Source organism: Cariama cristata, unplaced genomic scaffold (assembly GCF_000690535.1).
Source record: "Cariama cristata isolate BGI_N322 unplaced genomic scaffold, ASM69053v1 scaffold36839, whole genome shotgun sequence".
Lineage (NCBI taxonomy): Eukaryota > Metazoa > Chordata > Aves > Cariamiformes > Cariamidae > Cariama > Cariama cristata.
In genome coordinates this window covers 10854-25656 of record NW_009636031.1, presented here as the reverse complement: position 1 = coordinate 25656, position 14803 = coordinate 10854, and the positions used below count along the sequence as shown (strand labels likewise).

Below are 14803 nucleotides of genomic sequence, written 5' to 3'. Positions count from 1 at the left end.
TGGAAGGGCTTGACACATATAAGTGAAGAAATTTTAGTTTACAGTATTTCACTATATTAGAGGGTTTTTTAAGGAAACTCCATGACTTGCTATTGCAATGACATGTTGATGGGCTAACGGAAAACATCTTAGTATCTTAGTGTCCTCTTGGGAAGCAACTAGGTGCCTTCCACTGGGTGGGCTCCAAAGGGAGCAGGAGCTAAATTTTCCATTCAGTCACTTAACCAAGCTGGTACTGAGTACAAAACGCTTTCTTACTCAGAAGCATCCCTGAAACCTTGAGCGTCCACTAAAGACTTCAGCAGATTCGTGTATCTGGGCCTTGAAAGGCAGGAAGACTTTAGATCTGTTGATCAGCTGATGGCTAGGAGCAGAACCCAGGTTTATCCTGATGGTTGATCACAGAATCACAGAATTGGAGTTGAAGGGACCTCTGGAAATCATCTCATCCAACCCCCTGCCAAAGCAGGTTCACCTACAGCAAGTTGCACAGGATCATGTCCAGGTGGGTTTTGACCATCTCCAGAGAAGGAGACTCCACAGCCTCTCTGGGCAGCCTGTTCCAGTGCTCTGCCACCCTCAAAGTAAGAAGTTCCTTCTCACATTCGGATGGAATAGTGCAGTCTTGACAAATGCTGGTTGGGACACAGTTTCTGTTTAAAGTTTCTTATTGCAAATTGAGCTTAAAAGCTGAAGACTTGAAAGTTTGGTTTGGTTTGGGTTTTTTTTGGTTTGTTTTTTTTTTTTTTGATGAAATGGGACATAGCATTGACTTGGAACTGTAACTGCTTTTGAGTATTTAAATGTGTTGGCAACGTGCAGCTCGTTTTCCCTGAAAACAGCCTGAATAGAGACTTTTTTTTTCTTTTTGAATTTAAAGGGCTGACAAACTCAATATCCTGAACAGAGATTTGCTCTGTCAATCAAGCATGGTTAACTAATGCTACCTTTGACTGAGGATGGCTCCTGCACTCCTCCCAGCTTTTCACAGAATGGATTAAATGAAAGTAGACATGCCCCAAGTGTTGCTTGTTAGCATGCGGCTTTTCTTTGTCCCGTCTGCTGGCCATGGGGACCAGAGGAATGGCCCATGAACAGCCAGACCTTGCAAAGGCCACCAGGCTGACCCACCGAGTGTGGCTTAGTTTAAAGCTGCGTGACATAGCAAGGCAGGGTGGGGTAGGGGATGATGGGACACATGAAACGCTGTTGCAGAGCAGGTGGAAATAATTTGTTCATACAGTGGTAGTGGGCAGGTGGAGAAGTAATGACTTTATGTTTCAGCTTAGTTTGATATGAAGAGAAACCCTCAACCAGTAGGCACTGCAATGGGTCACTTGGAGAGGCTGTGACCTTCCATCAGTAGAAACCTTCAGGGAACTATTACGGGAATGACAGAGGTATATGTGCTCCAGCAACAAAAGGATAGGATATGTGATTTTTTTTTTTTTTCATATTATTAATTTTATTTTTTAATGCCAATTCAAGACTTTTTTTTTTAATGTGTCGTTAGAAACCAAGAGCAGTACACAATGGCTTCTTTGTCAAATTATTTTTTCAGGACTCTGTCCAGTCCAACAGTCATTTTACCCACCGCAACTGACTGTTTAGGGAAAAAAAGGCCATCACTTTATCATGCTTCATATGAAGTTGACTCATAAAACATCTGTTGGGTTGTTTAAATTGTGAAGTTAACATGCATGGCAGTTTGAGCATGCATTGATAATTTTGTATCCTAAGAGCTCAGTTACATTCCTACTGAGATTTAATGGGATTAAAATAAAGTACTGAGGAAGAAAAATAATATAAATATTGCTCTGTATGAATTGCATGATTCTTCAATTTTTTCTTATTCCTGTGACTTTTAAACAGTAATATGCAGAGGGAGTGTGATGCAAATTAGAGAAGTTGTTTAACATGAAAGACTGATGTGAACAGTGAATTTTGTTTGAAAGACCGAACTGTCTGCTGTCTCCTGTGGTGAGGAGAACGAGTGAAGCAAAGGTCATAGAGGTGATTTGTGTGTTGCACAAGCGTCTCCAACAAACATCCCATGGACAGCACACAAGTACAGTAGGAACAAAGGGATAAGGGCAGCAGATACAGAGAGTGATCTTGAATGGAATTTTTGGTTTGGGGTTTTTTTCCCCAGTGTTTTGGCTGGTTAATGAGGAGAGTGAACCCCAGCTCTAACACAGACAGGCAGCAGCACAGATAAGAAGCTCTACCTGTTTTTTTTTAATCCATCAGCCCTTCCTGTTGAGGCAACATTTCAAGTGAGATGTGCTGTCTTTGAGCTGATGAAAGTCCGGACAGTCCACATGACAGTCATGAAGATTTGCGTAAAGTTTAGAGAAAGTAAGAGCCTCAGTGAAAGTCTCAGTGCACAGGGGGAAAGGGCAGGAAGGCATCTGTGGGAACAAGTCAGGTCTGCAATTCTGCAGGATGGCGAGTTGGACAGAAACTTGCAGCACTTCCATGAGCAAGGCAGGTTATGTGGCGAGGATGCTGTAGCTTCCCGGTAAAACCGCAGGAATTGTTTTCTGCTGTAGTGCAGTTTGTGTCAGCAAAGTGCTGCTGCTAGCAGTTAAATGGCATGGTGCATCTAAAGTTTACAAAGGCTGTGTTATCATTAGGTTAATTACATCCGTCCCTCCTAAAAGGTAAAAACACAGTGGCAGAACAGCACTAGGCCTAGGTAAGTGATCTGTGACGTGAGCATAAAGCTCAGGCTTTGGTGGTGGCAGTGACACGCTGGTGGTTTGGTGATTCAGAGATACTGCAAAATTCCAGGATTTGTGTAAGCTCCCTCCTATGGCAGGAAGAATAAAGCCTGTAGAATGGGCTCCTCCCTCCAATGGGAAGCAGCAGTAAGAACTGCTGAGAAAAGAACAGTTCACAGGTTTTGGAAGAAGAGATCTTACAAACTCCCTTTCCATTTTTACTTCTCTCCCTTCTCCCCGACCCCTCTGCTCAGTATTAAGCGGTGTAACAAACAAACCCTACATACACCAGTGGTTTCTGTGAGAAAGAGGTGGCATTTTATTTTTCCAAGTTTGAGAAGGACTGTGGCCCAGTGAATATTTATTTACAATGTACCTTTCCTTTACATCTGACGTGTAACAAACATGAAAACAATAAATTATTGTTCTACCCACCTCCCATCTTCTATGTGTTGTACAAATATTTAGGCCTTATTCTGAATAGCAGACCACTGCCTTCCAAGTGCGCCTACAGATATTTTCACTAATTTGCAATTCTGATGCATGCCCTAAATATACTTCCTGTAGGAATACCCATAAAAGTCAGAAGAAAGCAGCTACTTATCTACTGAAGCTGATGCCAAAGTAGACACCAGTTGATGGCACCAAATAGTCCTAAACAGAAGTTTGTCTGGCAGAGCCGGACGTGTGAAGGCAGACACGCCAGGGTCACACACACTGCCACGGGCACAGCGAGAGCATTGGGAACAGACCTCGGCTTCAAATGCAACCCTCTTCTTTCGCAAGAAAAGTCAGTGACGATCAAAGAACTTGCTTATTTCAAAACACATTTCCTACTTGTTCTACATGTTCTGCCACAACCCAAAATTAACAGCATATACCATTAGCACCAGAAGTGAAAAACAACACGAAAACCTGAGCCAGACCGGCCTCAGATTTTGGTTACGACACCTTGCAGTGTAGATTTATACTGCAAATGCAACCTTTGTTTTGCTTTGTTATTAGAAATGTCATACCTTTTTCTTGTTTTCTGAGGATTGTATAATTGCACTAAAAAGCTCCTGTTCCAGAAATCCACCACAGTTTGGGGTTTTTTTCCTCATATTAAGGGACCAGCTGGTCATAGAACCTGCATGCACTGACTTAACCTGCACTGAGTTCTTGTAGCAGAAACAAAGGAGCAAAAGGAAAAAGATACACAATACAAACATACCTCTTTCATAAGATTTATGTCTAGATAAATAATAACACAAAAAGGCTATAGGAAAAAAAAAAACAACCAAACAGGTGGCAACTATAGTCTGGGACACGATGAGTGGTCTATTTTGGGATATCTCCCATCTGCCAGTCAAAAAAAAAAAGGTTAAACTCTTCAAAACACTTGTAAAGGTACTTCTGAAGTATCCAAGTTCTTCATATACAATCTAGTTTGCTTGTGAAATACTGTCTATATTCCAAAAAAGCAAATAGTGGAGAAGTCACATGTTTTTGATTTGAGCTTTTTCATGATCATTACTTGTCTTTTTAAGTGATTGCAGGTGGAGGCTTGCTCTCTCTGTGTAATGGCACTGCCCCAGGCTACTTCCAAAAGGGTGGAAGAGTGTAATATAGGAACTAAGCTCTTAATATTCCTGCATTTAAATTTTTACCCTTTTTCATAGAATGCTTTTGTCTTTTGGTTCAGAGATGGAAAGTGTGACTTGTATTTAAGCACACCTATCCTGCATTAAGAGCAAGATTCTTCTATAATACCTAAACTGTTTATGTGACTTGGTTTACAAAGATGTTACCTAACTATAATTATTCCCTGCTGCAACATCGCTTAGGCACAACCATCAGCAATTAAGTAACAACAGGCAGCTTGAGGAGTTAAAGGAATAACAATGGAAACCTAAATGAACTAGATACGAATTTTTTTTTGTGGGAACCAAACCATAGTAAAAATATTTTTTGAATGTTGGTACATATTCAAAGTTAAAACCAGGCAGTGGTCAAATAAATATCCTTTAATAAAGAAAAAAAGAATAATTTTAAAGCACCAAAACTGTGAGTATGATGTTACAACGCATATACAAGAAGGTGAGTTCAGTACTTTGTGTACAGGTTTATATTTCTGAGTCATGACAATAAAAACGATGAAATACACAGCAATAAAATTGCATTGCAGAAAAGCTGCACTAAGAAAAAAGAGCAAAAAGCAGTTAAAACTTTTCTTAGTTTTTAGGTATTGCTGGAAATGTTTGTTTAGTTTTTTTACCTTTTTTTTAAAACATACTTGTTGCTTAATACTTTTTAACATTTAGCATTTTTAGGTATAGTAAATTTGCAGAGTTGTTTACAATAAAATATGCATTTAATACGTCCTTTTGAATATAACGGAGTTAAAGAACTTTCTTAAAGCCAAGCACAATGTGCTAGTAGTGTTTGAGTCTACTGATAATATTGCACAAAGCTAGTGAAGGGCAAATTGGTTTTCTTTTGATTATTTCTTATTTATTCAACAGGCTTAACAAAGAAGTTAGTTTCATTAAACTTCACTGGCTTCATTCATGCAAGACAACCTGCAGCCATCTGCATTTCGTAAGCTTTCATCTTATGATGATGTATTTGTGTATATTTAAGATGAAATTCAAAACATATAGCAAGCACAGTAACACGCTGGGAGATGTTCAGTGAGTATCCCTAATCCCCAACACCTATTTCCCAGTTCAGAAATCCAAAATATGTTTCTCAATCTGAAAATCAAGCCAGTCTATGGCAAACTAATTACCGAGTAGGTGACAGTCTCTGGTATAAAATCTCTGCAGAGTTTGGACTACACTCACCAAAACAGCCATCACCCTTTTTACTCATTCCAAATGGACAGAGTACTGGTTAATAGCCTTAGATATCACCTTTAAATAATATTCTACATTAATATTAGAAACTCAGCAGAGTAAAATTAATTGCTTGGTCATTTTCCATATTAGAGGTACATCAGAGCATTCACATTTGAGAATGGAAAGATGACCTTTTCTGTCAAATTCTGAAGCTCTGGGCCACAGAATATAGAAGACCTGAATCACAATAAAAATACATAAATGTCAGGTTGCAGATTCACCACAGTCAGAGCTGGGAGTTTTGGATTAATTGTCAAACTGAACAGGAAGTGCAAAGAACCGTATATACAACAGCCCTTCCCCAAAATATACTGGCATGCCCACCCACCCTTGACCCTCCTAAAAATTCTAATTTTAAGTATTTATGTATTAGGCAGCAATTAAATATAAATTCATTTTGTAGGAAAAATTTACAGTATATTTATAGGTTAAAAATAGCCACTGCTGTACTTTCTACAGCATTGATAGCAGTATGTCGATGTGCTTATTACACCAAAGAGCAATTAGCAGTCAAGTTTAGGATGACCTACTGTCTGTCAGCTCCGGTAGCACTGAAATCATGCAACATGCTCTCCCAGTAAGGTGCTTCTGTTTACTCCTTTTCTTTGCAAGAAGCTTTGCTTGTTCTTAACATTAATTCTGTAGTGCTAAACATAACAACGTATTGTCTATGCTTATGGAATCATTACCAGAACTATATCCAGGTAATTTAATTGCATAAGCATTACAATGAAAACAAAATCAGATTACACACGTGAGCAAACCTGATTTACAAATTACACTCTTGAAATTCAGTGCAACAAATGGAATAAGGGTAACATTAACCAATAAGAGTTTCTGCCTCCTCAGCAAGTTGCATCTTCAATAATGCACTTGTCATTACTTTAATACTAAACATTACAGAATATAGTGCTTATACTCAAAATGATTCTTTACAAATAATGTAGTGAAGTATGTTGAGTTCTATCCCTGATGCAGCCACAGAAGAACACAATATATAATCATACTAATTTATTTTACAGGTGTCTGGTGTAGGATGCAGACTGTCAGATTTTTTAAAAATATACCTTAAGAGCGATGTTTAAGAAAAATAAAAAAAGCCTTCATCTACCTTAGGTAACTTAACTAACATATGAAGCCATCACAAAGTGAATAAAGTAAGACTATTGATCTTCCATAAAGGATCTGGAACCTCTGTGAATGATAGCATGAAATTCATGTTGATGCAGTTTCCATGTCTGATCACAAGACTATTGCTGTTTACCTTACATTCTAGTTATTTTAGTAGAAATTGAGTATTTTATTTCTTGTTCCCACTCACAAAATATTTTTCAGTCCTCACATAAGCATTTGTACGATAAACATTATGCATTCCAACTCTTTACCTCACTGGATCAGTTACACTATACTAAAACAGTTTTAATTTGAACAAAGAATTTTCTAAAAATGGAAAAGGCCTGAAAGCTGACAAACTGCTTAAAATAAATGATTTGCAACAGAACAATGCAGCCACAACAATGAAGTCCAGCCACAAATGAAAAACACCAGTAACAGGTAGAAGGGTCTTGTGTGGAGGCTCTCTTTCCTTGCATATGTTTACAACTTTTACCTGTAGTGATGCTTGCTAAGATTTCTCAAGGACCAACACGATTATTACAGCTTTTCTCAGCTATGGAAGAACCGATCTCAATGCAGGACTGTCATAATTTCCGTAAGTTTCTTGTGAATATACTTAAACTTTCCCAATTTGCTGCTGTAGCCACTCCACTGCAAAATTTCACATTACAGAGATGGCAAGTTGTATGCACTAGGTTGTACACCACATATGCACAGTTTTTATATCAAAGTGGAGAATTATGTGAAATTGTGACATCTAGTGACTCAGGAAGGACTAAAATCCAGGATTTTTTTCTTTTTAGCAGTATGTGGGGAAAAAAAGAAAAAATCTACTTTCCACATTGAAGATGGGCGTTTTGAACTGATATAAACTTCTACGCTCAGCATAACAACTACTTTTTTGTGTGCGCATAAAACACACATTTGCATGAGAACTCCGCTTCTATAAACTAAGCTATTACAGGAATCTAAGATTTCAGCTAAACATAAAACAGATTAAGGACAGTACTTTTTCTCATTCATGCATGCATTTTTCAAGGCAAAGATGACAGATCATGTGGCAAACAAATCTGAAAACTGTGGTACAGTACAGCATGGAGCTATTTAGATAAATCACAACAGAGTGGAAAACTGTAGACACAAACGTTGTGCAAGGGGAACATTTCACCTGTACTTTAAAATTACACAATTTTTCCTTGGCTTGGAATTTTACTAGTGTCCCCACATGCATACTCCAAGGAATAAAACTGCAGGCTGGAAAACAGGAAAAAATGGACAGAAAGGTTGTTCAATCACCACTGTTAATTTAGCAGTAAGTTTCAGGTGTACCGCATAATCTGAATTACCATTCTACAGCATAGTTCTGCTTTGTGCTACAGCCAAAAAATTATTGTATTACCTTAACATGTGATGTGACTGGAAGTACAGAAAAATGTAGAACAAAGATACAGCACAGCTTACAGTATAGGCAATGTCAACTGATTATGATGAACTTTGAAATTGCTGTTATTGTTGCATGAATACAGTATTAGACTGCCTGCATCCACACCATGTAACTCAGGGTTCAGAGAAGTGGTTTAAGAAAAAAACATCGTGTAGTTTTAGGTCCTTGGAAAGCCTGTATCAAGTGTTTCATAGAGCTGATGTCAAGACAGAAAAATACAGACATGACGACCAATACAGCAAAATCAATACAACTCTACAGTAATGCTGCTCACAGGTGCTTTGAAAATGAATGTTCACTAACTTCATAAATAAGGCAACAAGGGTTAAGAAAATGCCTGTTGATAGCAAGGGTGATGCGACATCCTTGCAAGATGTCTGACAGAGCTTTAATTTCAGGACACCCACAGCAAAACAACTGAAGGGTCCAAGAGCTGAGGTTCCTTTAGGTTACATAGATAAGGTAAGTTCTCTTGTTCCTCTTTATATAAGTAAATGGCAAGATGTGAAATCTCCTGTTATAAACATGTTCCACTACATGACAGCAGTAATGCGTAACTCCATTAAAAAAAAAAAAAAAGAATCCACGTAGTAGTTTGTCTGTCACAACAGGAACAGTGAATGGGACCACACTACACAAAGGACAGGGACTGCATATCTCTTGAACAGTGTATGTCACGCTGGTAAAAATAAAATGCTAGTGAAAATTCAGTTTTCTTACAATTCTAACAGGCTGACTTTAATATCACATGGAGTTTCTAGATGGTACAAGGCTACTTGTACCTCTGTACTGACATACCTCTTGGTACTGTGGTATCCTAAAAGTAGCTGCCTGCAGCCATTAGTCATGAAGTTTAGGATTACTTCTAAGTATTCACCGCAGAGGAAGCTGTACTCCTCCTTTAAAAAAAAAATTGTCATTATCAAAAGCGAATTTTTTTTTTCAGGCAGTAGGCTTTTGGGTATGAAATACCAACATTTTTGTGGCCACTAAAGGGAATAATGAAAACCAGCAAGAGAAGCACAATTTTCACAACTGAGTTATCAGTATGTTTAAGTGCTTTCATCTTTTTTAAAGGTGGCTACTTAGAGTAATCAAAAGCCATTTTCAACCAAAAGAGAAAAATAATTTTTGAGTATGAAATTACAAAATATTGCTTCTTATAACAAATGATAAAAGTATAACTAGCTTCATTCAGCATAGATAAATATTATTTTTAAAAAGCATGAAAATGTCTACTTTAAAAAGGTGTCAGACTACAAATGACCTTCTAAAAAGGTGCTGCAATAAGTCTTGCTAAATGTACCATGTTGGAAACAAACACATTCTTGAATATGTACTGAATTCAACTCTTATTTCTCATTATGCTGTGGTCACTTGTTACTTTTCATACAGACATACACTTCTTCAAACTAAGAAGAAAAAGGTCTTAGTTGCATGTTACTGAATTTCAGCTACTGTAGAGCAACTAGGAATTCTGCTCTTTCTGGAGTATCACACCGCTACACAGCAAGCTTCTCTGCAAGGAGCTATTTAGTTGGATTTTCAAGCAGCTGATATATTCAGTGCAGTGAAGGGGACGTTTTATAGCTGGTTTGATGTCTCGACTGAATCCCAGCATTACTCTAACAGCAAGTATTCTGCCAACTCAAAACGACCCCCTCACTTAACTGGCCACACATTACTAACACAAATATAAAAAGTGCTTAAGAACCGGGCATTCTTGGTTATATAAAATGCACATCTAAACAACTTAGTTTTCTGCCCAAACCAGAATTTTTTTAACAGATTAAAGAAAAAAGTGACCCGGAAATTACCATTTCAGGCCACTTTTTCCATATACTGAATCATTTGCCAAAGACTACTTCTTTGCCAAAGAAAGCCTCCTGTGGAATTGATGGTCATAAGTGCTGGCTCTCAATTTTCACAAATGAAGAGGAAAAGTAATCTTCAACTGGGGTTTCTTTACTTATGTCAGGCTGTGAATCACCTGTTTGGGAAAAAAAGAAAAAGGAACATCTGAAAAGCTAAACGGCTGTACAAATACTCTCTGATCAACATATTAGGCAGTTTCAACATGCAATACCGAGCAGTGTCTTCAAAAGCCTTGATTCTCTTTGCTCTCGGCGTAATGACACAGTAACTCTGGAGCAAGGAAACAGAATATGACCAGGTCTTTTTTTGCCTTCTGGCATTATTGGCAGTGAACACAGATTAGAGTTTGATGATGCCCAAAATACTGGATCAGAAGACTACAGAGAGGAAAATCTCGCTTCTTATCTGTTACTTCGTCTGTCACTATCAGGAACTCAGGTTTTGCGTTACTTACGGTACTCTTAATGTACTATAGTGATTTATGTGTACCATTACGTACACACGCACACACAGATATGCTTGGGATACTTTCAATAACCAGTAATCTTCTGATTTTTCATACAGAAGCTACTGCATCTTTACATTGCTTGTTTAGCTGTACTTCTGATACATAGAATTCCTCAACATTTTTCTATGTGGTTTTGAGTGTCCACAAGGAAGGAACTGCTCTTAAAAAAGTCAGTCATAACTTTATGTAGAACTTAACTCTTAAAGCAGGTAATACAAGTGACGACTAGATCTCCTGCAGGAATTAGTTACTATTAGTTTGTCTTCAAACTTCAATAACTAATTAAATCAGTGCACGTTTTTAGTACTCCTTGCACATGATTTAGGGCACCTTTTGGCATTTGATAAACATACATCATTATATCATATTTAGCCTTCATTCCTAAGGCAGATAATTGCATTGTATTTAGTCTATAAGGATGTACATGTAATAAGCATAGTTCTTAACATGTGTGCCAATATGCTTTTGTGTAACTCTTTTCAACCTAAAATCTCTATGCAACTGGCTTTTGTACATGCAGACCTTACAGTTAAAAATCAATAGGTCAATCTTAAAGTATGGTATTAAATGGATAATTATAATTATAGTAAATTATACTAAAATTACTAAAATTATAGTAAATTTACTGATTATAGTAAAAAGTACTATTCTGCAATTTCTTCAACAGACTTTCATTAGATTTTACTCGTGTAATATATTCTGGATAACCGGTCTGTGTGTTCAAGCAAGCAGAGCCATCTATGTGAAAAGTATTTATTCAGTTGGATTTCACAAGGGATTTGTTTCAATCTCTGTTATCCTAGATTATTCTATGTGCTTCCATAACAGGGGCCCATTTTTCCTTCCTGAGCTGTTAGCTGTTTTATACAACCATTTTTCAATCAAATCTGTACTATCTGTTAAATAGTCTCATCTCCTGAAAACAGGATTGTTTTCAGAATAAAATATGACATTGCTAAGAGAAAGCAGATCCCAGATGTGTGAAGAAGCCCAAGGAGCACACACGCAGAATTCTGACACTGCATCCTGCTTTAGGTCCAAGTGACTTCATGGGACCTCAGCATTTGACAGGAGTGCATCCTTAAAAGGGGAAGATGCCATAACTGTAGACTGGTAAAAAGGAGATGACAACCAGTGTGCTACAGGTAATGAATGGCAGTGATTTTCAACCTGCACTCTGAACTGCTTCTATGGGGCTGCAAAAGATAGCATGAGGAAAACGTGTATTTATATTGTATGGCAATGTACAGATAAGACTTCTAAGAGGATACACTTCCAATGGAAAACGTTCAGGAGGTCCACCAACTAGATTAAAAAAATTCAAAGTCATTCTTGGAAAATTCCTTCCTTTTTTTTTTTTCCTAAATGACCCATAGTATTAAAGAGTATTCTTGCTAAAAAATGCAAACAATGATCCCAAAGAGTAAGTTAGATTTACTAAAATCATTAAGATAAATCACAAAGTTTAAATTGTCTCAGTTATCTAGGAAATGAAAAGAGAATAATTGCACTGAGAAAGTCAAGTCGGTTCCAAGGCATGTCTTCTCTTATAGCTATCACTTGATTTCTGAAGGGCTGCGGTACTGAGAGTTTTCAGTATGCAAGTACAGAAAAAAGTTACATCCAAACAAAATTATTTTCATTTTGCATTTCAGCAAGAGTTATGTACACCTGCACTCCTGGATTTTCAACTCCAAAACTAGCAGTACATTTGGTATGGAATAGAAGGGGCATGCCATAAGTAAACAGTATTAAATCATTAGTGTGGCCAATGGCTAGTTCATGAAGCAATAAAGGCAACATTTATTTTCCTTTTTCAAAATTTTATGTATTATTATTTGAAAATAGCATACCCATGGAACAGTTTGAGACACGGTATTTCACAACAACATTCAGCAGATGATGTGCTAAGTCACCATCACTTTTTAAACAGCTGTAGCACTTTATCAATAGTCACTCTCCAACCACGGTAATAACTAACCAGGGTAGAAATGCCTAATTGTAAACATCCAAAAAGGTTATCTTTTTCCTACTGCTAGCTGTGTTGCAAGGATTATAAATATTTATGTGCCATACTTTTGAAATAGCCTTTGATTTCTAAACAGATTTTAAAATTCTTTACAGATTGTCATACCTCCCTTTTCTCCAAATTTTAAGTTTAGTGGGAACTTTCATTGAGACAAGTTCATCCACATGCCAGTAGCAGAAAAGAAGCACCACAGAAGAATAGTCCTGTATGCTGTTGTTGTAATCAAGAATCTCTTTGTGCTACTGATGCAGCCATAATTTTGAAAACTAATCTCTTGCCAATTTCTGGTTTGTTCTGAAATCATTAACTTCATCTGCTGAAGTCTAATATCTGCACTTTCAGGCACTGTAGCTTATTATAATGCAAGTTCATGGGATTCGTATTGAGTGGCAGAAGTATATATTTGTATATTTATTGTTTATAGTTTGGAAATTCAATTAAGTCAGAGAGTTTACAGATTGAAACCAAGCTACCAAACAGTCCATCACACAGGGTAACAAATGAGATTTCAATGCGTTCAGCAGTCAAATCTAACCGTCCTTCACTTGGAGCTATTCAGTCTGAAGTGATAAATGTGCTAAATTTTTACAAGGCCAGAAGTAATTAGAAAATAAGTACAAGGTGTGTTCAAGAGTGATTGTGCTGCTTTGCTACTTAAAAGCTTTTTAAAGCTTTTTGGTAAGCTGCAAACAGTCCCTTCAAATTTACTAAATAAAATAGAGCTTTTTTTAGGAGCAGTCCTGTCAATATTCAGCAAAAGTATTCAAACAATAAAAGGCTAAGATGTTGCCTAAAAAAAGTTTTCTGTACTATAAACCTTAAATTCTTTGAAAAGTCAGTGATACTAAATTCATATATGCATGTTTTACCACGTTGGATGTCAGACGGTTTAGTCACGTTCATACTAAGTCTCCTAGATTGCACAACCTGAGGCATAGCCACTACTGTTATACAAAAGTGTTGAAGAATTTTTTTTTTAAAATGTAGGTTAATTACAGGTTAATTTTCCCAGTCTGTACAGGGCAAAGTCTCCTCTTCATCCTCTGATTCAGGTGATGCTTCCTTAATTCGTCGCAATGCTTCATGGATGCTCCTTGTCAGAGGGTCAGTATCAGGCAGAATTGTAAAGGATTCTCTCAAAACATCTTTCTGCACTTTCTTCAGTTTCACCCCTTTCCTGATCTGTGCCAAGATGTTATTGCTATCATCTTCATCAGGAAAAGGAGGGAGACTTCTCTGCTCAACTTTTCTTAAGTGAAAGCTGCCACGTTTCAAGGAAGCCAGCACTTCATCCATTGGGGAACTCACTGCAGTAAATCAAAAGACCTTCAGTATTATTTTTACTACATTTTATCAGTCTTCATTTATATTTCCTATAGACCAAAAAGTAGCCGCATACTATTAATGTGATAGTCCCATACCATAACGGTAGCTCCAATATTTTTTTAGCCTCCAAATTTATCTTCTCTCTTACCATGTGAAAAGCGGTTTATACAGACAATTACAATTTCTGAAACCACTTAACCTCCTTTCTGGCAGGTAGTAAAACTTTTTGAACAAGCTGGCTTTCCTGTTTGCAATCAGGAAAATCAAAATAGCTGCAATGAATCAAACACAATGAAACTGTTTATTACACTTTATTATCTTTCTTGACTGAAACTCAGGTAATGAGTACGTATCTTAAGTACTGGACTGTGCAATCCATTCTCAGCACTTGCATTTTGTGGCTGTTTTTACTTACTGTATGACTATTACTACATGCCAGTGAGGGAAGCAGCAGCACAGTCAACTGCAACAGCATGCATTTTCCTGCTTCTCTGGATTCGTGTATGTATTAGCACCTAGTCACAGCATGCCTATATAAAATCCCCTTCCTTTATAATTAATGAAAACAGAAAAGTAAAAGTTAATACTTTATCACAAATCCTTCCTTTATCACCAATTTGAAACTAGTTCTCTGCAGAAATAAGTCAGGCTTTGGCTCCCTGAAGAGCTACAAGTAGGTAAGATCTCTATTCCAGAGAATGCATTATAATAAAGTACAACAGTTTGAAACAGCTCACATATATTAGCACATACAACGTGCAGCACAATTTAATAGGTGAATATCCATCTCCAGTTCTTTTTTGTTTATTGTAGAATACATTTTTTAAACCTGGTTTGCATTTATGAGTGGGCTTTGTCCAGCAGACTCATGGCCCAGACAGCTGGAACAGACATAAGGGAAAG

General features: G+C 37.3%; 1 protein-coding gene across 1 annotated transcript in view; it reads right to left on the bottom strand.

Annotated features, from left to right (window-relative positions):
* Nucleotides 1-13573: 13573 nt before the first annotated feature.
* The window catches only part of LOC104167482 (junction-mediating and -regulatory protein-like), a gene marked incomplete at its 5' end in the record, with an annotated part of 7316 nt that continues 6086 nt past the window's right edge, over nucleotides 13574-14803 (bottom strand). Inside the window, one exon of the mRNA XM_009707760.1 lies at nucleotides 13574-13881. Coding sequence (XP_009706062.1) covers nucleotides 13574-13881 — 308 coding nt within the window. The remainder of the gene's footprint in view (nucleotides 13882-14803) is intronic.